The sequence below is a fragment of the Haplochromis burtoni genome, unplaced genomic scaffold (genome assembly GCF_018398535.1).
Source record: "Haplochromis burtoni strain Fernald_Lab_line unplaced genomic scaffold, NCSU_Asbu1 Contig_26, whole genome shotgun sequence".
In the NCBI taxonomy this organism is placed as follows: Eukaryota; Metazoa; Chordata; class Actinopteri; order Cichliformes; family Cichlidae; genus Haplochromis; species Haplochromis burtoni.
The window spans coordinates 3,302,027-3,326,004 of record NW_024582387.1 but is presented as its reverse complement, the minus strand read 5'-3'; the positions used below and the strand labels follow the sequence as shown (position 1 = coordinate 3,326,004).

General features: G+C 36.4%; 2 protein-coding genes across 3 annotated transcripts in view; both read right to left on the bottom strand.

Annotated features, from left to right (window-relative positions):
* LOC102291798 (protein phosphatase 1 regulatory subunit 12B) lies at window positions 1-8,229 on the bottom strand. 2 transcript variants are annotated; one of them, XM_005917952.3, is made up of 7 exons: window positions 7,882-8,229; window positions 3,937-3,953; window positions 3,625-3,763; window positions 2,908-3,009; window positions 2,672-2,722; window positions 2,542-2,592; window positions 1-1,018 (listed from the first exon to the last, which is right to left on the bottom strand). In XM_005917952.3, exons 1-7 carry the CDS (start codon window positions 7,981-7,983, stop codon window positions 932-934), a joined length of 549 nt encoding a protein of 182 aa, XP_005918014.1. In that variant the 5' UTR covers window positions 7,984-8,229; the 3' UTR covers window positions 1-931. The 2 variants fall into 2 exon arrangements, with proteins under 2 accessions (XP_005918014.1, XP_014187777.1); XM_014332291.2 differs by lacking the exon at window positions 2,542-2,592.
* Window positions 8,230-11,557: 3,328 nt separating this feature from the next.
* The window catches only part of LOC102291499 (immunoglobulin-like and fibronectin type III domain-containing protein 1), a 16,195-nt gene continuing 3,774 nt past the window's right edge, over window positions 11,558-23,978 (bottom strand). Inside the window, exons 3-24 of the mRNA XM_014332290.2 lie at window positions 22,227-22,349; window positions 21,996-22,135; window positions 20,856-20,955; window positions 20,721-20,747; window positions 20,387-20,432; window positions 20,117-20,312; window positions 19,729-19,842; window positions 19,443-19,605; window positions 19,066-19,338; window positions 18,493-18,870; window positions 17,895-18,019; window positions 17,601-17,742; window positions 17,004-17,297; window positions 15,897-16,196; window positions 15,335-15,511; window positions 15,082-15,210; window positions 14,637-14,945; window positions 13,916-14,001; window positions 13,618-13,810; window positions 12,690-12,986; window positions 11,767-12,093; window positions 11,558-11,651 (exon numbers count right to left, since the gene is read on the bottom strand). Coding sequence (XP_014187776.1) covers window positions 11,647-11,651; window positions 11,767-12,093; window positions 12,690-12,986; window positions 13,618-13,810; window positions 13,916-14,001; window positions 14,637-14,945; window positions 15,082-15,210; window positions 15,335-15,511; window positions 15,897-16,196; window positions 17,004-17,297; window positions 17,601-17,742; window positions 17,895-18,019; window positions 18,493-18,870; window positions 19,066-19,338; window positions 19,443-19,605; window positions 19,729-19,842; window positions 20,117-20,312; window positions 20,387-20,432; window positions 20,721-20,747; window positions 20,856-20,955; window positions 21,996-22,135; window positions 22,227-22,349 — 3,944 coding nt within the window. The 3' untranslated portion in view covers window positions 11,558-11,646. The remainder of the gene's footprint in view (window positions 11,652-11,766; window positions 12,094-12,689; window positions 12,987-13,617; window positions 13,811-13,915; window positions 14,002-14,636; window positions 14,946-15,081; window positions 15,211-15,334; window positions 15,512-15,896; window positions 16,197-17,003; window positions 17,298-17,600; window positions 17,743-17,894; window positions 18,020-18,492; window positions 18,871-19,065; window positions 19,339-19,442; window positions 19,606-19,728; window positions 19,843-20,116; window positions 20,313-20,386; window positions 20,433-20,720; window positions 20,748-20,855; window positions 20,956-21,995; window positions 22,136-22,226; window positions 22,350-23,978) is intronic.

The window sequence follows — 23,978 nt, the reverse complement described above, 5'->3', positions numbered from 1 at the left end:
ATAAATGCCAAGAAGCAGCTTAGTAGCTGAGTGTGACACAGATGACAGCCCAGCGTTAAAAAAAAAAAAGTAAAAAGACAGTTTTATGCCTTTAAATAAAGGATATCATATTCACCATTTAGCGATAAAGTCCATGTGATTTGATCAAAATCACCACAACTCCTACTTAATTGACGCTAATATGACAGATTAATAAGTGCATGAGATTGAGCCGATATTTTACAAGAAAGCTAAATTTGTTTTGACACTTTTATAGGGAAAAAAATAGATAAATACATAATTTTTTTAACATTTTTTCTATTTAAACTTGTAAGCCAAAGATCGTGTTACTTGCAATATCATCAGTCAAGGTAAAGCTCTTAAATCAGAGATGACACTCCTACGTTCCTAAAAAATGTTTCTCATCCATCACCCACTGTCCCTGATAGTTCAGAGCCCATTTTCATGATCTGCATATGGAATAGGCCAAATATTGCTGTTTCCATGGCAATGCTTCTTTGGAAATACCTGCAATATTTTGTCCATTTTTGTGAAAGCGTCTACTCAGTAACAAAATTTCATATACTGTTTACTTGAGGACTATTTACTCACTTAAAGACAGTAATAAGAAACACATAAACTGGCATTTGCCTTTATTTAGAAATATTTAGTGAGTTTACATTTTAAATTTTAAATTGATGTATTGTGCGTTTACAGTTGGACAAATGTGTCTTCTTATATGTGAACAGGAGGATGGAAAATCAGTATTAAATCAACATCTCTTTCATCTTTCTAAACAATCAGTAGAAAGGGCTCAGTTTAATACATTCTGCTGACCAATGTACATATCTTTTCAGAGGATGGACTTATGCTTTCAGAAATTTAAAGGATACAGATTAAAATATGACTTCTTGAATCCTTTCTTCTTCTTCCCTCCTGTCTGCTTCCCTTCTCACTTGGAGAGTTTGGTGATGACACGGATTAAAGCCCCATTCTCATCCTTTAGTCTCTGGTTTTCCATCTTAAGCTCTGCTTTAATCTGAGGGAAAAGAGAGTATAAAAACATAAGGGTGGACAGAGTATCTAAAAGGTCCTACAACTCGTCCCAGGTAGAGCATTTCTACTTACAGTGGCTAGTATAAGGATTTGCTTGTTCTTAATTTGTAGTTTAAAAGTAAGTTCATATTTTGGTGTCTTCATGGGCTACACACCAAGGACTGGTTTTTATTTCTGGTCATGTCAGCAATCTTTTCAGCCTTCACATGGTAGCAGATTCAGAGTACAACAGACCACCCGCAGAACACATGCTAATCTACCTCTTAAAACAAAGGCATAACCTTGGATTCTTGCAAAACCACAAGTAAACGTTTTTTTTGCTATAAACAATATTTACTTTGAGCACAAAATTTGTTTCACTAGATTTGATCGACAGTGACCACAACACCCCGTAACTGTCATAACATTTACATATAATATTAATAAATACAATGAATCTTGATCTGTGCAGAGACCACTTTTTAAAAGTTGTGCATAACACAGGAGAGAGAAACACAGGGATACAGAACGGTGTCTTCTAAGAGAAAAAGAATTCTTGCTCACAAAGTGGACAGTAACAAGGTCCTGCTTAATGTGAAACTCATACAAGTTTGCTGGTGTTTATAAATGATGGACGTAGCTTCAGGGTCTGAAAAGTGAAAGCAATGCAAAAGTGCCTTAAACCTACAGTCTGTCTTATCACCAGCATGAGATGGTTCCTGCATGTTCAGTTGTATAGTAATCTATGGGGGAGAAAAAAAAGAAGCTTTTTGGCTCCTTTGATCTATGGCTCTCCTGAGGTCTTAGCCGCTACTTTTAAGTTCTCTTTTTAGATTCTGGACCCCATTCAAGTCAAATAGGATGGAAAAAACCAGGTATGCTGCAGAGAGGACCTACCTTGTGACTCATAGTTTGCTACTGTACAAGTGTTCAGTGCTTCTTGGTTTCTCAATCTGATCCATGGCCTGAGGCTTCTAAACCTATTTCTAACCAAACCTGATATCATACTGACTACGGTATGTCCATCTTTTATCTACATTCTATGAAGGTTTCTGGTTTCTACTCTTATTAGTAACTGGTACAGAAAGAAAACTGGCCTAAAGAATAAAGGACATACTGATCTTTATTAAACAAATACAATAATGTGTTCATACACACTGACAGACAGATACTTTTAGACCAGTTTTGAATAATTTCTCTGTTTTAAAGGTATATTTTTAGACCAGCATCTTTGTTTAGGTCTCTCATTCACAGACAACAAGAAGTTTTTGTTTGCATTCATTTGTGCAGAACACAGCAGACATTTGTGGGCTTTACGCTGCACATGAATACTGATTGCTCACTCGCTGCAGTGCTCACACATTGCACAGCCAGCAGAGCATAATGGTGACAAATGATGTCAGCTAAAGCCACTGAAGACAAAACAGCTGAGACCACAGCACCAAGTTACAACCAAACACTTACTGTATATTCTCAAAAGAGACTTAATGTTCAAATTCAATTTTAAGGCATTTATAAAACATTTACCTTCAGTTGTTCTTCCATATCTGATATCCTCTTTTTAAGGCTCCAGCTTTCCTTTAAGTATAATCATTAAAGGTAATTAAAATAAACGAGTAAAAATGCTTAAAAAACACTTCTCCTCTTGAGTCCATACCTTTTTTTCTGCTTCTAGCACATTGGCCCCACAGTCATCCTGTCTCCCCTTCTGCAGCAAAGAGAGATTACTATGAGAAAAGATTGCAATTTATGGAAACAGCTTGATTATGGAGTCTCTGTTATCAATGTCTCATATTTATGTAAAAAAAATGGACTGTTGCCCTTTTCAAACAAGTGGTTAATTTGTTTCTCAGTAGTGTTTCTGGATCATTACTTCAGCCTTGCTTAGAGTACCTGTGCTCTCTCCAGCTGGTCTTGCATCATGGTGAGTTCCTGTTTACTTGTTTCCAGTCGGGACTTGAGCCTTTGATTTGTTGCCAGTGCCTTTTCATACATCTACAAAATACCCACATGTTAGGATTTCCACCACCAAACACTGCCACCAGGACACATTTTTGTGGTAGTTTCAGTTTTCATCATTTGCCATCAGGGTCAGATTTCTTCCTTAAAATATCTTGACAGACATTAGATGTTTGCTTCAACAAGTTTTGGATGAATCACTCATGGCACTTGTGTTTGTCAAGATAAGCTGTGCCATCTTTGGTGATCATATTACTTTCATAAAGCGACATAAAACCCATTAGCATCGTAGTATCTGCCCCCCTGAATACGTGATTCTGATTCATTTTCATATAATTTCATATGAATAAACTATTTTTCTCATCTGACAACATTAAAAAAAGTGCAGTGGTATTAAATTTACATACTTAATTTCTATTTGAAATTAGATTTGATTATTATCAGCAGTAGCTCCCATTCTATTCATCATTTTCATTAAATCCAAATGTTACGAATTATTGAGCCCACTGAATCTTTGTGTGCTCTTTTTATTTTTGTTCTTTTATTACAGTACATACGCATCTACAGTACTGTCAAAAAGTAGCACTCAGAATCTACATATTACAAATCTATAACAGTCGTGTATATTTGTATTTAAGGTGTATCACATACCTTTTTATAATCATTATTTGCTGTCTCTTCTTGTGCCTTTTTCCTTGCAGATAGTCTGTTCTCTCTTTGTAAAAAGTAGGACTCAGCATGGTTTGTTGATGTGTCATTGGAGACATCAGATGATCCAGATGATCCCAATCTGAAGACACAGGAGATGTATTAACTATTAATTCAGATTTAGCACACTCTTTGCCCAATTGAATGGATATACTCCTGTCAGTAATGGATAGATTCCTGTTTTTGCTGTCATTCTGGTAATACGTGGTAATGCCTTTCTTACTGATGGTGTAAATCAAATTAGAAGAACCTTACCTAGAGAGCCTCTCATGCTGAAATGAGAAGAAAATGTTTTAGAAAGGGGTGCAATCTGACCAAAGTTTTTTTTTTTAAAATACAGTATGACAACCACACTAAGCACTTTTAAAAACATTCCTGATTCTCTTAACCAAGATATCAGCTGTGCTTAACCCCTTACATTGCATAAGGAACCATTTCAACCCCATTTTCCAGCAAATGCACAAACATTTTCTTCTGCATAAGACTGTTACACTAAAATAAAGGTAATTTGGACTCAGAGCATGTTTTATTACAGGCACAATGTCAACAAAAATAGATACAGACTATATTATCAATATTCATGCAATTGCATGTCTGGGTTTCTGGAAAATTACTTGTTCAAGAATTATCTTGAAATGGACTTTTAGTGGGGAAAAAAAGGTTTATGGCAGTCTGAAATTCTCAGCCAAGTTAAAGGGGGGAGAGGAAATGATTCCTTAAATAAACTGACAAGCACAGATAGCTAAAACACATCCAAAAAAGGTAATAACTACTGCACCGACTACTGCTTACCTCTAACTTAGGAAATAATTTCCTCAGGAGATGACAAAATATAGGATAATACATCAACTTATAAGGTTAGTAAATATAATAAAGTATGAAATATAAGGACTATATATATGGTACAAAGTCTTCCACACCAGTTCTGCTGAGTTGACAGTTGAGATCCAGTGACTGGGAAGGCCATAGCATATTTTTTCAAAGTTTGTTTCCTTTTGTGATTTGAAATTTTAAAGTTAAGACCACTAGCAACAATAAGATGCACACTTGTGCTGCCACATTCAACTGTAGTGAAACTATAGACTGTATCTAAACAATGGACTTGGCTTTCTTTTCTGAAGACTATAGCCATTGTAAAAGTCCCTTGAGCCTCTATTCTTTCGTGGCCAGCAACTGGCAGTGCCTATGATGCAAATAGAAGTCAGACTCTATAGAAAACATCCACTGGCTCCTCTGATCCATGAGCTCAACAAACATTCTTCTGCCCCCTGAATAGTCTCTAGCACTTGCTTGAAATATGTTTACCATTACTGCAAAAATTAAGGCTCAAATAGAGAATTGTTTAGAATAGGCATATCTTGTCTGATAAGGTAGGTCTTTCTCTGGGGAGCATGTTGTTATGTTCTCCCCGTGCCTGCATGTGTTTTTGTACTGACACTTAGGCTTTCTCTCAAGATTTGTATTTGTGGTTTATCTGGTCATTTTAAATTGGCCATAAACATGAGGTAGATAAAGTACTTAGATTATATATGCTCGAAGCTCGTACCTTGTAGTCCAAAGCACTTTGAGTGGTCAGTAAGACTATAAAACACCACATGAGTTCCACTCCATTTCCATTTCCTACAAGCGCCTTCAGTTTAATGTCACTCATGAAATTTGGTTTCAAAACAGCTAGCAGTGGCAAACATGCTCAGCTAGAAGTTTCACTGCAGGACCAGTTATAGATGATGTCATATCCAGCTTTATCTACAATCTGTGAGTGTAACTCAGCACCAGTATAGGAAATAAAGCTGTTTTTTAACATGTGTTTACTGCTTTTTTGTGTATTTTAACTCAGATTGCTCTTGTTATCTAATGCTAACCAACTAGTTTCTGTGTCTGAATTCAACCAAATAGCAAGAGGAAATGAAAAATAAACAGAGAGCCAAGGCAAAACTAAACAGTTATTTTAGAAAAAGGTCAGACTGGAGTCTTCGTTTCAACAGTTGGATGTGTTTGCAAATGCTGTTTCTTTTGCTCTCCATGCTGACTGCTTACTTGCATGCACCCAAACCTGCTAAATCATCGGTCAATAGCACTCAGACTACAAGCAGCCTATAAACAGAAACATTGTCACTACCAAACATTATGTCCCTTGCCTACAGATTATGGATATCCATATAAAGAATTTCTTTATTAAAATTAGTAGGAACAAATTAGCAACACTATTATGTGCTTGGAGGACTTCTTGGATACTTGTTATTGTTATACTTCAAAAATTTGTCTGCAATAGGTATAATCTGGTAAGATTTTATCATTTGATTAGCAAACGTTATGGGACAAACATCCTAACCTTAGAGAGCAAAAGAAAATATATGCCCAAGTCCTGTGGTGACATTAGCATTTAGCTGAAAGCACCGCTGTTCCTAAATACAGCCTTGTAAAGATACTAGCATGGCTGCCCACTTTTGTGTGATAGATTAAAAGGCAAGAAAGCAAAATACAGCCTCCAGTAGACAAAAATAGCTTTGCCACATTTCTTTTCTAAACCCACCTTTTAATCCTCAAGTGTGCTTTCTGTTTATTCATCATAAGAAAAGCTCTTACTGTAACTCTTTTAGTGCAAACAATACATTTGTTTAAAGCTTGTAAAAGTAATGATCTTGCTTTTTGCCTGTACTTCTGCATTTTGTCTTTTAGAAAATTCAAACAGAGAATTGACTTGTTAATATAAGACAGTCCACACAGTTACAGTTTACACTGCATCTTTATTCTTTCAGAGACCTTTCATAGAGACTGTAGTATAAACTTCAGCCAAAAAGCAGATATGTATCCTTTGCCTGAAGGCTACATGTCACGTGAAACTGATAAAGTAAGCTAAATTCTCTAAAGAAGAGACAGGGTTTTAAGTTGAAGGCACATTGTGTAAACACACAGTGATACGCTTCACTTCAGACATTTATGGGACCTTTAAAGAGATGACATCCAGTCATGTCTGCAAACCCTGCCATGCTATGTAAAGGACAATGAACAATATACTGTATTCAGACCTGGAAAAAGCTCGGATTTATATTAAGCAGTATCGCACAGAAACAGATGCTGATCAAAAAGTTTTTGTGTCTTTGTCTCATGAAGGACTGACTCCATCTGAAATCTGTCCTCCAGCCTTCCCAGATTCTGTGAGGGACTTTTTGTCTAATGACCAGCTATTCCCAAATGGAAAATATGAGCTTCCCTTAGGACTAGCAGAGAGATAAACATCCATAAATACTGGGTTCCCACAAGTCAGTCCTCCAAGCACTCTGTCCCTCTTTCCTTCTGTTCCTCTTCATCCTGTCTTTCATCCCCCCTGCTCTGTCTCTCTTTCTCTCTATTTTTCTCTTGCCTCCTCCTCCTCCTTTCTTCCTGTTGCCCTTTCTCTCACAAACTTTTCTCTGCGTCACACCATATATTTTTCTCAAGAGGTTCTTGGTTTGCATAAACAGATAAGACTAACTGCTCATTACAACATTTCCTTCAAGTTTTCTGCTCCCTTGCTCACGAACATCAACGTGTAGCTTTATTTATCAGTTTATGTGTTACTATGGTCATTTGAACTATCCCCATATACAGTAATGAACAATATAAAACTGCACATTCTCCACATGGTTTATTACAAGTATCTAATAATCTAACTCCACAGACCCTAGAATGCAATAAAAGAAGTAATCCCAAAGATAAGCTATTCGAACTTAAAGGAAAACACACGATTTATTTAGAATGTAAAAATAGCACATTATTGGGTAAATATAACACTTTGGGCTGTATTGGACTAAATTACCACAAAATCACCTCTGCAGTGATAGAATGTCAAACTGGACTACCAAAATAAAACATTGTAATCATGTTGCAGAAACCGTTGAAGACACATGAAGTCCAGCATATTTTGAGAAATTCTACTTCCCTAATTTTTCCTAATTGTACTGCATAAATCATACAAAATGATTAGCTAATGCCACACAATTATGTCCAAAAAACAAAACAGACCAAAAAAAAATAAAAATAGAATTGGATTGAAGGCAGTGATGAGTTATGTGTGTTCTAATGCTCAGAAATACATCTGTGGCTTGTTTTCAACACATTTCTTCGACAATGACCGAACCTCAAAGTTAATGTTTTCCTTTTATGGCATTTCCTGCCACTAAACAAACACTTAAAAGATTAAAGACAATCAGGCCTTACCCGCAGGCTCTTAGTAGTGGCAACAGAAGAAACTGGACAAGAGTCAGAGAACTGCTTTCTGATGCGTGACGGATCTTTGTTGTGAGAGGGTAGAGATGACATCGCTCCTGGGCAGCTGGAACCACTGCATGCAGCAGTATTGTCGTCAGAAGTATGTCCAATTTTTTTTTTTATGTTCTTCTTAAACGAAAGAGAAGTAGAGAGATATGTATTTTTTTTTTTTATCCAGTAAGATTAAAATCAGATTTGTTTTTTCTTTGGTTAAAAGACAATCCAAGCGTCTTCTTCACGTGATAGTGAGACATTGCATATCAGAAGAGAGTGAAACAATTGCACAAGTGTGAGATAGTGGGGCGAAGTGGTGGGAGAGGGGAGTAGGCGGGCTGCAATGTGTGTGCGTGTGCATGCGTGTGTGTGTGTGTGTACACAAGGATTTATAGCAACATTGTGTAAAGGAATTAACAAACCAGAGTAAAAATTACAAATACAATAAAAAGTCAAATTAATAGTATTTTAAAATGAATATACATTATTCTCTTTTTTTTAAGAAAAGCTTGTTTTGTATATTATGGTGTAACTTTGATGCAATGTAAATTCTGTAAATGTGATGTTGTATGTAATGCAAAAGGAAGTAAACTTATTTCAAGGCAAAGAAGTATTTTTTCCTTGTGAATTAAAATGTGATTTACTATAGAGTCCTTTAAGCAAAAGGGAACCAAGGTTTTTACATTAAAATAAATAAATAAATAAATAAATAAATAAATAAATAAATAAATGAAAACCTACCAGTTTAAATAACTAGCGGAAGACACATCTGAATGTACAGTAGTAAAGGAAGGAAAAGTAATAATAAAAACATATAGGGTGCTTGATACATTTAACAGTAACTTGTAAATTGGCTACAAAAATAAAAGAATAAATAAAGATTAACGGCACATATCCTCTAGTTACAAAGGTTTTGTTTTCTCCATATCCCCTTTATTCAGTATGCTTCATCATCATATGGCAGTAACCAGGCACCACCTGCTGGCAGAAAACAGTACCTTTCACAAAAGAACTTGACACTGAGAGAACTGTGTAAAGTGATTTCCCGTTTTTAAATTGCTATAACTGACTTGTTGGCCTATAATATGTGAAACATATGTTAAATGCATCCCTCACGAATGATATCAAGTCATCTTGAGCCACAAACATGACATTCTTGTCATAAGGTAGAACCCACAATATGGGAACCTGACATTTATGTATCCTTTATTTATCCAGTTACAAAGTCTAATTGACATTAAAAATGTATTTTTTAAAAGAGAAATCGGACCAAGAGGATAGCAGAAATATAACCCCTTTGTAAATCCTGTTCACTAAAGTCTATTTAGTAATATAAGTAAAGACATAAAAAGCACATGGAAACATCAAGATTGGACACATTCACAGGGCTTCATCAAACCGTCATTAGGTATCAACAAACTAAAATGTGCTGAAAAGAACGGACACTGCAAAGCAAAGAAAAACACTGCTCCTGTAAACAGGCACTAGCTACCGTCTAGTAGCTTGAAGACCCAAATACTGTCAAGACACACCTCAGCTTAGCAGTGTTGCCAACTTAGCGACGTTGTCGCTATATTTAGTGAGTTTTCAGACCCCTTAGCGACTTTTTTTCTAAAGAAAGTCGCTAAAAAAAATACGTATCGCTCTTACTCTCAACAAGCAGCGGGTGCTGTAACGCAGTCAGTTCTTCTTTTACTGTTATGTTGTTTTGTGGATCACAAGGTTTAAAACTACTTAAACACACACACACACACACACACACACACAAAGTAACTCCACCAGAGTGCCTTTTTCGGGTCACTTTTGCCGGTCCAAGCCCGGGTAAAGGACCAGGGTTGGAATTGTGACATTAAAAAAAACAATAATTGCTAAAATAAATTTAATTTGTAGTTCTAAATAAACTAAATGCATTTAGGACGTTTTTTACTCACTTTATGTCTCTTCCACGATGTTATTTCTCTCTCCAACAACATAGGTGCAATTAGATTAGCATGATCAATTATGCAAATTAGGCGATGACGTCATTTAGCGACTTTTAGGACAACCAATAGCGATTTTCCTTACTGAGGAGTTGGCAACACTGCAGCTTAGGCCTCTACAGGCTTGGCGTTCTGACTCAGACGCCCAAGCACACCACAGCATTGAAGCTGCTCAGTGAGCAGCTCTTCAACATCTTTTACTGTTGGGTGGCTAATTGCTGAGTGAACCCAGCTGTGCACTGGCTACTCGGGGGGGGAACTGGATGGCGACCGAAGTCAGGCGAGAAGGAAAACGGGACACACTAAAACACATGACAAGTTTGCTAGGGCCGTAACAGTTACACGTTTATCTATGAAGTGAAACTGCAATGCTTCCATTATTTTATTTATATCTTGGTGCCTTGTTTTTAAACTCGTGCATATATGACGTGCGTGTGTGTGTGTTTTAATGCAACTTCCGAAGGATAGCGCTAAATGAAATAAGTAACTATAGAAGTACTTAATATTAATTAAGAGTCCGGTTGATTAGAGGTGATAAAGTTAGATAATTTGTGCTTCTGTGATCTCCATCACCTGCTGGAGGTATTGCTGTTGTAAAGACAGTTTCTTAAGATTGTGCTGATGTTACATATACACCCCTCTTCTCAGAGGCCTGACTGTAAAGGTACAAAGGACCAACACTAGCATTCACCACACTAGTTTCTCCAACAGGAGGAAGCTGCTTCTTGTTGCGGCCGGTATGATTTTTTACTTCACAGTAGAAACAGCAAAGGGAATTAACCAGAGTTGGGTGTCTTCTGTGAACTAAATTCACTTCATAGCACTTTTTTACTCTGCTGGAGCACTCAAAGTGCATTATACAAATTGCCTCATTCACACAGACACTTTTTTCCTATGCTTTTTCTACTTGAGTGCTTTCTTTCTAACCTTCACACACATTCATACTCCAATGGATGCATCAGAGATCAACTTGGAATTAGGATCTTGCTCAAGGATATCTGGCATGCCACCAACCTTCCAATTAGTAGATGTCCTGCTCTACCTCCTGAGCTACAGCAACATATGTTTTCCCTGATATCTTTTCTATTTGTAAACATAGATCTACCTATAAATCATAAGCCTAAATGGCTTCATTACCACTAAATTACTACAAAATATGATTTTGAGGAATGTTTGAAACTACACATTACATGGTCAATAAAAGAGGAAAGAGCTTGACTTGTAACATTTTGCTGCAGTTCAAACACTAATATATTAATACTAAAGCCTTTTGATTTTAAACATATGAAGTAAGATGGAAATGCAGTCTTTTATAGTTTTCTGTACCTGGAAATTTTCCATCTCTCTGCCATCTGATGTGACTGTCTTTAACTCTGTTATTGTAGCATTCAGGTGTCACACTGCACATTCACCTCAAGAGAGAGCTGTTTCATCATAATTCATACTAGTTGCAGTACACAGTTAACCTGGATATTTTGTGATTTGTGGAAAATAAATAAATGTAATCTTAAGATACTAGCAATGGCACTTCACATTTGTGTTGAAATGTTCAAACTGTCTTTCTTTCAAAATGCTTTGGATCCCTTTCCAGAATTTTAAAAAAGAGCAATTTTTAAACTATTTTTGCAACATCCACCATTTAAACAAAAATGACCACATTTTCCATTACATTTTATTTATTGGTTATATTATTTCCACATAGGTGTTTGTTCAGCTTCTTCCCAGGAGCTGTGGCTTGTCTTCACTCTGCAAAAAAAGCAATATTGCTCTAAGGTTATTTAATCTACATACTGCAAACTCAAATGTTACAACAGACAATCAAATTAGTAAAAACTTTATGATTGTTAAACCTTGTGAATACCTCTGACATTCAGCATCATTGATGACTCCGCAGTGCCCAGTTTGTTCTGTATGGCAACTTTGTATTCCCCGTTGTCTTTGGGTCCCACTCTCAATATAAGCAAGGAGCAGACTCCACATACATTTGTGATGTGGTAGTTGGTGTTTGTGTTGAGGCTGATATTGTTCCAGTACCACGTAACACGTGGAGCTGGATCACCCTTAATGGCACAGCTCATGTAGCATTCATAACCTTGTGGGGCTGTACGCCTCTTCAGGGGAACAATAAATGAGGGAGGAGAATCGAAGATCCGGTGTTTTATCTCTGGCCTGTTTACTTGGAACTTTTCTGAAACAAAGAATTACAAAAAGTAATTATATTTTAACAAAAATAATAATTAAGTAGGGGAGACTGGGACACTTATGATAAGGGATGGTTAGTATTAATTAGTGAAATTTAAACATTATGTTGATTTCAAATCTGATTTCTTAGATTGAAGTAAAGGTTGTGATAAAAGTGTGTTATGCATTTATCTTTAATAACCATGGGTAATGAGCAGACACATTTAAGCTCACAGATGAGTCCATATTTATAGCTATCATGCACTTTCTTACTGTCAGTTTTGCCGTCTGTTATTGGCTGCCTGTGCATATTTTATTCTTGCTCACTCAGAGACCCCTGTTTCTTTCTTTGCTATTTTGTATTGAATACAGAAAAGGGCTTATTTAGTTTCTTAATTGACAATCTGATTAATATTTTTATACATTTGTGGCTCAAACCCCAGTCTAACAATGAATGAACGTCAGGGAAATCTAATAGTTTACTGTTTAAAGAAATCATCACTTTCTTGAGAACCTAGCTTAGCTTAGGAACAGTGATTTAGTTTGACAGTTTGCAAAATGATTGCAAGTTTTGTATTGTTTTCATGATAAAACTTGAAACACCTTTTTCCTTTTTGGTTTCAAATGCAGGGGACTCGGAATGTGGAGAAAGGCCCATGTCATTTTTAGCAAACACCCTGAAGTGATACTGCCGTCCAGGTAAAATGTTGACAACTGTGAATTTGTTGTTAAAGAGGTTGTCTGCCACTGTTCTCCAAGTCCGTTTGAAGGAGTCCCTCTTTGATACCATGTAGTGCAGCCTGTCATCCCTTTTTTCATCTGGAGAGGGAGTCCAGGAGAGTGTCACTGTTCCTGGGATGTTCTGTTCCAGCTCCACTGGACCTGGAGGTTTAGGATCATCTGGAGAAAAATTTAGAGATTTTAAAATACTGTTTACTGATATAGCAGGGCTAGGTTACTGATTTTCAGTCTAAATTGTACCCTTGATGGTTTGGACAGGAAATAGATTTTTGTACAGCTTCTGCTGGATACGCTTTGAATTAGAAAGATTTTCATTCAAGTAAAACTCCTAACACAGGTACAGCTAGCTGCAGCAATAAGCGTAGCTTGGGGAAAAAGGGATTTCTTGAAATAGGCAAAGTAAAAGGCAGAGAGAAAATTGGACTGGAGTATTTTCTTACAGTCACAGGATTATGGCTTTAAGCATTCCCTTATCTACAGTGTTGCATACCTTTAATGTGATCTTAAAGTATACAACCTATGTGGTACATTAAGTTATAAATACATGTATTCTGTTCCTACTTTAATCACATTGTATTTGCTAAAACATATGTTTCCGTGGTAGTATGAATACAAATAGAATCCAAGTCACCAAATTAAGTTATTATTCTGTACTGCAATTACCATGCAACTGTATCCAGCCAACTTACAGGATAAGTAGATTTCATAGTTTTACTCTAATTTGGCTACAATATATGGTCTTATTTAGCCTAACAATGACAAACCATTACTATGGCTCTTGGACAGTTACCTGTAACTCTGATTTCAACATTGAAGCTTTCCTGGCCAACCATGTTCTTGACAGTAATGGTATAAATGCCAGTGTCCGTCCTCTCAGATGTAGGAATTAAGAGTTGAGATCCTTTATCAGAGTTGGTAATGGTTACATGCTTTGGTACTGGAATACCATCTTTTAACCAAAAGATTTCAGGCATGGGAGATGCCTGTAGATGACAGCATAGGAGTCAAATTAATATATTGCTATATTAACTAACAGCATTGATTAGATTCTCACACAGTGAACAGAGTAAAAGCCTGTGGAATAATACCTCAAAGTTGATGTTGAGGCGAACAGTGTTTCCAGATTTCACCACCACAAAGGTCTTCATGTTGCGGTCTTTAAACTTTGGTTTGACTGTGAGGGATAGATTTAGAATACAATACAATTAAATTTGTAATTCATAAAGCTGCTGAGGGAGTTCTATATTTTGAATCTCTCTACTGTATTATGAGGACGTGCTCTGTGTATAGTTGACAAAAAGGGTATAATTAACCTTAATTCCATTGTTAGACCTCCCTTTTTTTAGTCATAATTCAGCTACACAGAAAACCTGTACTAGTAGTGAGAATAAAACTAACAATTAATAAGATGTTAAATGCACTCATTAGTTTTTCTTTTACAATTCTTCTTTGAGTTTGAACTACAGATTTAAATTGCTATGCTTGGTGATATGATGCATTTGAAGTGCAGTTTTTTTGTCCCTGCTGGGCTTTATAATCCTATCAGATGTGTTTTCAGTCATAACCTGTCTTGTCACAACAATTCTCACCCGCCGTCTCGTATATCTACAGATATTAAATGGGTGTACAGCACACAAACATTATTTTTTGACAGCTGTAAACTTTTTCGAGACAATTGTTCCTCTCTGTAGGTGTGTTGTATTAGAAGAAAAACTGCATATTTTCTTTGGCATTTTGTGAAAAATAAATATAAATATATCTCATTTTAGAAATAACCAATAACCAAACTATAAAAACTGCATTTCTTACCAGGAGGAGGCATAGCAATGATATAATTATCAAAGCTCTGAGGTTCTCCATCACCTCCATAATTGGTGGCAATTACTCTCACCCAGTATGTGGCCATTGCCTTAAGGCCAAGCACAGTGTAGGATGTTAGAGTAATTGGGGTGGTATTACAGCGGGTCCATTCAAGGCTCTCTATTGGTCTGATCTCCACATAATACCCTTGGGCTTCATCTTCTACCCCTTGCACTTCCTTAGGTTTAGTCCAAGCCAGCGAAAATGTCGTGTAATTGGAAGATGTTAATTTAAGGTCTGTGACTTTGCCTGGGGGTTCTGCAATAACAGTAAGGTGAGAATGAAGCTTTTATATTACACGACAGAGAGAATTATATTTACTTTAAAGAATGACTTTCATGACTGAAAAATCCCCCCAAATACAGTAAAACATAAGTCTGTGTGATTAACTTACTCATTGGATCTCTTGCAATAACTGTGTCACATGGAATGCTGGGATCTCCAGCACCAGACAGGTTGACAGCTGACACTCGAAATTCATATGCTGCTCCTTCAAATACGTCTTTAACTGCATACTTTGTATCTATAGACAACGGACGGAGCAATTATATCAATACAAATCTGCACTGATGTGTGCAGGTACATCACAAGCATTTATTTTTACTCTTGAGCTAAATGTCCTGCACCTCAGCATTTAAGTTGTATACCTGTAATTGGCCCCTTTTGATTTACAAGGCTCCAGTAATTGGTGCCTTTCTTGTTCTTTTCCAAATTGTATCCCACTATTTTGGTTCCTCCAGTGTCACATGGAGGACTCCATGCCAGATTAATGCAGTCTTTAAAGGCACTGACCACTTTGGGTACAGCTGGTGGTCCAGGATAACCTGCGGGGGATATATGACACAGAAAAGTGAAAGTGAGTTAATTAATCAATGTTGCCATGCCATGTTTCTCAACATTACTTTTATTATTTCCGTCATCCATAATTAGCAGGTGGCTGAAAACTAAAGAATGTGTAAATGGAAGGGTATTTATTAGACACATAAATTCAGAGACAGTGTTTTTAATATATTTAACATAGCTTTGTATATATTCTTTATGGATTTCTTTTAACTTCTCCCAAAACATTTTATTAGCGGCTATTCAGGGTTTTACTGCAATAAACAAAGTGTTTCCACCTGGATACTAAAAAGACATGCCTTGTAATACTTCCTTCTAAACTGAACAAAGAAAAAGTAATGAAGAAGAAGGCATTAACTGAAAACTTACGTAATACACCAGCTGGTATGTCCTCTGTCTGCAGGTAGTCACTGATACCTTCTGCAGTCTTTGCTCTGATCCGGTAGCAGTATCTCCTTCCGGGGTCCACATCTGAATCTTTGAAACTTGGGCTGTTGCCGGGTATCTCACCAAGACTTGTCCATTTATTTCGGCCTACTTGTTGTCGCTCTATGATGTAGTTTGCGATCGGACATCCGCCATTGTCTTTTGGTGGTTTCCATTTGAATTCAACAGATGTCACAGCACTTTCCATAATGTCCACAGGCCCTTGTGGAGGGGTTGGTTTGTCTGTTGACAACATGACAAGAAATGCGTCAGAGGCATTTATCTTTGCACATTCTACATTTTGCCATACCGTTTTTGTTCAACTAGCAACCAGGGCATTTTTTAAAATGTACTTAAGTTGCTTAAGGCCTTTATTTGACGCACGGTGATTTTACAAGCAGGGATTTATTTCTATGACTGTCTTTTAAGGTAATAAATGGATATTTTCATGTTGAAAGCCTCAATCCAGTACACTTCTGTTGGCCATGCTGGAATTCATGCATTATGGTAATTAGACTGTAGTGAATAATTGCACAGGTTTCTCTGTAGACAGGCTCTGCTCTTAAAGCAATATCTCCATTCTTGCATGGGGATGGGCCTCAAACCAGCTACCAACTAAATTATTCACTATTCACACCACTACGAACAATATAATTTGCGCTTTATTTACTTAATTTATAAAGTAAATAAAGCACAACATAAGCAAACAAACTGTAAATATAATAGAGAACCAACTTAGAACAGGTCATTATGCCAGATAATATGTAACAATTAAGCTAATGTCTGTAATTTTTGCTATTACAAAGTCATAATTTCCTAAACATACTCCTCTAATTGCTGTATTCATCTCCGGAAAATTAAAAGCATTATCATTTCAGTGGCGATAAAAGCCTTTGTTTATTTATTCATAGGGCTTTTTTGTGAAACATTTGCCAGTATACCACTTGCACGCTCAAGTAGAAAATGTTATTTTTCCACAGCCTGTTTATGTCTAACATGTCCTCGGCTGTTATCACAGAAACTGCCAGATTATATCTGAGGAAAACTCACCCAGTACAATAAGTTTGGATATTGCCTCTGTTGTACCGAATTCATTTTTTATTTTGATTTTCACCTCTCCACTGTCTTTTCTTTGACACTTAATAAGGCGTAGTTGACTCTCAGAATCAGACGTTTCAATCTTCACATTGAGGGCTGGCAGCAGCTCATCGTCATTCTTGTACCACTGTATAGTCATTGGTGCTTGGCCTGAGAATGGCAGCTTCCATTCAGCATTTTCGCCTGCCTTTATAATGACTGGCTTTGTGAAATTTCCTAGTGCATCAGGGTCCATTTTTGGTGGATCTTTAGTATAGGAGAGATGGGAAAAAGTGTTTTATTTAAACATTGAGAACTTTTTAAAAAAAGTGTTATTATATTATTTGTAGTGCTGTCAGTGTTAATCTTGTTAAAATGTCGTCAACGCCATAACCGCATTGACACTGTGCAGCCCCACACATGGGGCGATCCGCGGTAACTCGCTAACAGAGATTTGCCGTGTTAATGCGGTTATGGTGTTAACGTCATTTTAACGAGATTGACACTGACAGCACTAATTATTTGATATGTTTTGCCGTGCTACAGCCATGTTACTCATTTTATTCTGACCTTGAATACTAAGTGTTGCTTCTGATTTACGTCCTTCAGCTTCAAAGCGGTACACAGCTGCATCATCTTTTTTACAGCAATCAACTATCAGCCTGTGAAAGGCTCCATCTTTGATAATTGTTACCCCATCTTCATTTGTTAGCTAGACAAATAAGTAAATAAATAGTAAAAAAGTGATTAACTATATAAAATGTTAGTTATTTGTAGAAAAACAACAAAGTCGTAGTTATAGTAATTTCATATACAGTGAATTGTGGCAATTTGTTACACTCCTGTTTTACTCCTTTGACTTACCAGTTTCCCATTTTTGTACCAGCGCCCCTCTGACGTCTCACTGCTTAGTTTGCAAGACATCTCCACCCGTTCTCCAATATTGGCATTCGTATCTGATAGCCCACTGACAAATTGAACACCTCGATCTACATGTGAAAATGTAAAAAATAATCACGTTATATAACAAATTATTGATTTGATTATTTTTAAAATGACACATCAGTAGCAAATTACAATAGAGATAAAACTGAAAGCACATAAGCGCACACTTTAATTTAAAAATCCTTATCATTACAGTATGCACTTTCTTGTGGACAGCAGATGTGATTGGGATATATGTATGATGATTATCTTTCACTAAAAATTGAACCACATTCACTTTTGTCCATTTTCTCCCTCTGGAATAGAAATGATACTTAAGCCTCAAACATTATATCTGATCGAACCTTTAGTGGAGTCATCCTGAAACACTGATTGAAAATGGGCTGATATTGCCAAGTTACAAGTATTTGCAGATACTAACCCTTGAGAATAGCTGAGCTAAAGCTTTGACATTATAATAATCTGTAATCTGAGCATACATTATTCAGTCTTTAAACCATGTTGTATGGAGTTTTACCTAAGACAGTGTCAGGAACCAAAGGCCCAGTTCGTGATTGCTTCTTCTTACTCGCATCATCTTTTGTATCTTTATCATCTTCTTCGCTTCTTAAGTGGTTCTTATCATCTCCATCAGTTCCATCACCATCCCTGTCACCAGAACCATCGCCAATTTTACCACTGGAACCATCCCCAGCCCCTAAACCATCTCTTCCATCACCCCCATCTTTCGCATCTCCGAGTGTGTTTGCAGCTTTCTTTTCAGCAAGTGCTCGATTGACTGCCTCCAAGTCATCTTTCTCTTTTGAAATCTTTGCCTTGTCCAAGCCTTGGTTAGACAGGTTATCATGTTCAATGGTTTTGGTTCCCTTGCGACCTTTCCGACCATGTGGATCCTCTGAGTTATAGTTGACACACATAGAGAGAACAGTTATTTCAGTCAAAAGGTTTGACTAAAATGTAAATGATGAGCAAAACAGGTTCAATAATATCATGACTATCAAACAGTCAAGACTATTTGTCTTTGTATTACACCATTTGCATTTTTATTTATTATTGTACTTTGTGAGTACAAAAAAGAAAAATGTCCCACCTTCCACCATGAGAGAGGCCCTGCTGGAAGCAATACCAGCAATGGCATAATATGCTCCCTTATCTGCAATTTCACAATCTTTTACTCTTAATGTGTGAGTTAGTTTGTCCTCTGAGACAGTGATCTCATATTTGTCCCCATGTTCAAGTGAGGAGTCTTCTCTTGACCAAGTAATTCTGTTGAGTGGTGTTGACAAGACGCACTGAAATACAGCGTCCTCACTTTCAACAGCCTTAGCATCCTTAATCTTGTCTACAAACTCCACTGCAGGCACTAAGAGAGGAAAAAAGGTAGATTTTGAAACCCAAGATAATCTCATTTCCAAAATATAAATGTACTTGATTTGTTTTATAAACTTTAAGAGTAGTTTTACTTGCCTCTGAAGTCAGTTGTAAGAACATTTGCCTCTTCGACATCAACCTGGTAAAATCCAGCATCTTCTGGCTGAGGGTCTTTAATGCTAAATATATAATTTGTTCCTTTTTTCCTAAGGCTATGTTTTGAATTTTCATCATCTGCATAAGGAACCATTACGCCATCCTTTTGAGACAGAAGTAGTAACATTATTATTTATGTATTTATTTTCATTATTAAATTATTATTTAGCAAGTTTAATTAAAAATTCTTATTATTTTTGCTGTTTTAGAATGCTTTTAAATTCACCTTGTATAAGTTAACTGCACTATTGGGATCCCATAGCTGCATGTCAAATCCAAATTCAGCTTTTCCGTTTGGTTTCACTTCAATTTGTTTCACATTTTCCAGCTGCTCTACAACCTATAAAGGAAAGATAACAAGTTTTATCTAATGTATGTGTCTGCAAGTGTTGTTTTAAACTTTACTGCTTAAATAATCACGTTTTGAAAAAATGGAAGGAAGGAATTAAATCAGAAACATTTAAAATAACCAAGCAGACTTTAGCAGGATGAACTACCAGGGTTTAAAGTAAAGCTCAAGATGCAAGTCAACCTTCTTCCTTGTTTAAACTCAGTAACGTTGGTTCAGGATACAAAACCCAGAATTCATGTGTAACTGTTAATTTATACAGTACCTTTGCCTGTTCGTCTGCCCTTTCCTTCTTCATCTGGTTCAATCTCTTCAACATCCACCGAAAGTCAGTAACCCCAAATTCCAAGCAGATTTTTTCATAATCTTTCTTTGGTGCACTTATAAGCAGTTCCCAGAGTTTAGGATCAATTTCTCCCTCTTTCTGTGGTGGGAGTTGCTTTTTCCTAGTGACAACAACACTAAAAAAGGGCATTTGAGGCCATTACAACACGCAGAACACATTTTGAATAATTTGACTTTGATGTGAACTTACGTTTTCTTGAGCATTGATCTAAAATCCTGTGGTTCCTGCTGACTTCCTGAAAGACATTTTGACTTAAATTTAAAATAAAATTCTGCCATCTGGACACTTTTTTCACTTTGTGGTATTTTTTTCCAAATCTAATTGTGAAGGATTCTTATAAGGCTCTGTCAATTTTTTGTTTAAATTTTACTATTTTGCAATAAAAAAGAAACAAATCCTTGCTACAGAAGTAAAATTTTGCAAAGAATAAATATGCTAAAAGTCTGTAATTTTAAAAAGAAACTTGTGGATTGGACGCTATTAGAAAGAGTAAACCACTTCATGTTAAAGTATGCTTTCTTACCTCCCTGGCTCTTCTTCTTGAAGCCGGCTTCATACATGCATGAAAACAACAATAGAACAAGAAGTCATTAATTACCAGACATGGTATATTGTAAAGTTGTTTAACTCAGTTTTTATTGTTAACTATAAAGCTCACCTGCAATGACATTGAGAGTGGTGGTGCAGACAGCTTTTCCGTATTCATTGGTGGCAAAGCACTTGTAAGTGTCTGCTTGGTCTGGATTGATGTTGATTATCTGACAAAAAATGATTCTCACGTGAAATATGTAAATATTTGACAACAGTGGAATCAATATCTGAGTCTATCTCCCAAAAAAAGTTAAACTTGGTTATGGAGCTTTAGCACCATATGTCATGGTTTGGGGTCTATGACCAAGCTTTTTGGGTTTTCCTTTTGGTTCATGACCCTTTGCTTTATTAGGATATTTTAGGCTTGAGGTTATCTCTCGTTTATTTCTTCCATCGCATTATGAAGATGTTTTAAGTTCGAGTTTATTATCAGTCTGTCATGTCTTCTGTGTATGTTTCTCCAGTCGTGTCTGTGTTTGGTCTCGCTCCCTCTCTTCCTCGCTTCCATGTTTCCCTCTTGTTGTCTCCTCCCTTCATCTTCCCAGTCCGTCTGGTTCCTATGTGCGTTCTTTCCTCCTGTGTCAAGTGTGTGTCTCAGTCTGCATCCTAGTGTGTTTCCTATTTTATTTTGACAGTCTCTCGTCCCGTGTTCAGTGTGTTTAGTGTTGCTTCCCCTGTGTCGTTATGTCTATTTTTCCCAGCCATGTTTCTGTTTCCACTCTCCTTAATCACCCTCTGTTTTTTCTTTGTACCCTGTCAGGTTGCCTGCATTTCACGCTCCATGTTCCAGGTTTCCATGTCCAGGTCTCATTTTCCGTAATCCCTGTGTTTAGTGTTTAGCTTTAGTTCGCTCAGTTTAGTTTATTAGTTAAGTCTTGGTTAAGTTTTCGTTTGACTTCTATTTGTATTTTCATACAGCCTAAATAAAAGGCTCCCCTTTTGTTTAAACCCACTCATGTTTTCAAGTGTCCACGTTTGGGTCCTTATCCTCTCGCCACACAGTCTGCAGCTGCAGGCCCGTGACACCTACAATTACTACAAGTTTACCTCAATCTAAAAGTAAATGCATATTGTACACTTTGTTACAACTGTTGTTTTAATTGTTAATGAATATTCAAAAAAGAATTTCATGACTTCAAAAATGTTTAGCTTGAAAAATTAAAGTTGGCAAATTATCATTAGCCCAATCCTTTTATTTTGTTCTTACCTCAAGAATGTGTTCTCGAGCTCTTTCATCATATCTAGTCTTGTACTTTTCTGGGTCATCTATTTCACCTTTATTACGCCCCCATGTCACAGTTGGTGCTGGCTCTCCACTAACCATAGCTTTGAAAAAGGTTTTTTTACCTGAAATAATCAAATCATGACAGTGATGCAGGTGTTAATAATTATGCTCTATGGTTATTGTCAGTTTCACTGGCTATGGTTGTTTTTCTACCTTCTTGGACAGTCACAGCAATTGGTTTGCGGGTAAAGTCGGGGGTCGATTTCCCTGGTGGCAGTTGCTCCACAGTCTGAGTGATCATAACCCCAGGAACCCTGGACCTTTTCTTGATAGCCACTGTCAAGGGAAGGTTTAGTGTTTAACAGCATAGCTGGTTGATGCTATGAATGTAAACATGAACAGGAAGCCCGCTACCAACAGAAAAACATAGAGGTTACAAATGCATGTGTCTACAGAGTATATATTATTTAGAACAGTTGCAGTTTCACACTGGAATTTCACAAGAGGTCACCATTTCCTTACTTTTCTTAACATTACAGCTAGGTCATGGCAAGATCTTGAAATATGTTAAACTCTATTGACTAAGCTGAAGTTTGGATTAAATTCTACACATTTTTTGTTGTTTAATTAATTTAATGTATTAATTTAATGTAATTTTTTGGTTAAATGCTTAATTTATGTATAGATTTTTGGAGGACTTTGATTTTAAAATTAGATGGTTTTAACCTGTCAGCATGATACTTTTTCATTTATTTTTATTTCTTTTTATTTTAACCAAAAAAGTGACTTGGACAAGTTGTAAGTGTGTCTATTTAAGAAGTCATTATAGAGTTGTAAAGTCAGTAGATCAAAACTAAGTTTTAGGATCTGTTACTGTATTAAACACTGACTGTGTTCTTTGTGAGAACAAAAAAGACACATAGCATATTTTTCAGGGTTTTCTGTTTGTTTTTTTGCTCTTATCCAAAATTCCAATCATATAGACATGTTATAGAGCACTACGTTTATTTAACTTATTGCTGGTTTTAGATAAATGCATGGTGTTCAGCTCAGCTGCATTAAGTACTCTGGGGCTTGTACATTTAGTATGTGTTTACTACTACATTTATATTAACATAATTCAGCATATATAATCCAATCTGTCTGAGCGTCATTGTAATATATTTTTTAAATATATCATATTAAACCATACTTTTGTTACCAAACTATGCCAGAGTTAAATATGGAGATACCAATCATATTCAGATTTATTCAGTGAGGAGGAAATAAAAAAAAACAAAACAAACAAAAAAACAACAACAAATCTGATCAGACATGGAGTATCCAGGGATAACTTCTTTTGGTCATGCCTTCTGTGAGTCACTTTGAGATTGTCTACTCTGCATATTTTTTTTCTGTGGCCTTAACATAGTTTGAGGGCATTTATTTAATATTCATCAAACTGTATGTGTAATCTGTCAATGGGTTGAGGCACATGCTTATATCATCTGGACACAAGCACGATTCTTATGACCTTGTTCCTGAAGCATTGATTTAGACATAATCTAGCAGGAGAGCATTTTTGCTTTTTTTCTGCATAGCAATTACTACATGAAGAATTTTTTGGATTTTTGGCAGCAGGAACCTTGGCAGGAACACATTCGGTAAGAATTTGTTGACTGTATAAAGTAGATATTCCTGCTGTAAACCCAGCTAAACCATATGCTTACTTTTTATAATGTCCATTCATTTATTTTTTTTATTTTCATCTTTACAAGTAAAATCACAGTGAACGTGTATGTCAGTTTGTTTCAATACTGTAGACTCTGCAGATTATCCTCCTTGTGAAGAAGAAAACTAAAATATCTCATTTATGAGGCATCCTTTTTGATTTAATAATCCCTAAAATGTCTTTAGAGCTAGATAGGAGTCCAGCTGTGATGTAAAGGGGTTATTATAGAGCCATAGGCCCTGGGCAGTGGACCC

Excerpts from the sequence above, each read along its gene's own strand:
- LOC102291798 (XM_005917952.3), bottom strand. The coding sequence starts at position 7,983 with ATGTCATCTCTACCCTCTCACAACAAAGATCCGTCACGCATCAGAAAG. Across the intron at positions 3,010-3,624 it reads CAAATAATGATTATAAAAAG|ATGTATGAAAAGGCACTGGC; the intron begins GTATGTGATACA and ends GGTATTTTGTAG. Across the intron at positions 2,723-2,907 it reads ACCAGCTGGAGAGAGCACAG|AAGGGGAGACAGGATGACTG; the intron begins GTACTCTAAGCA and ends TCTTTGCTGCAG.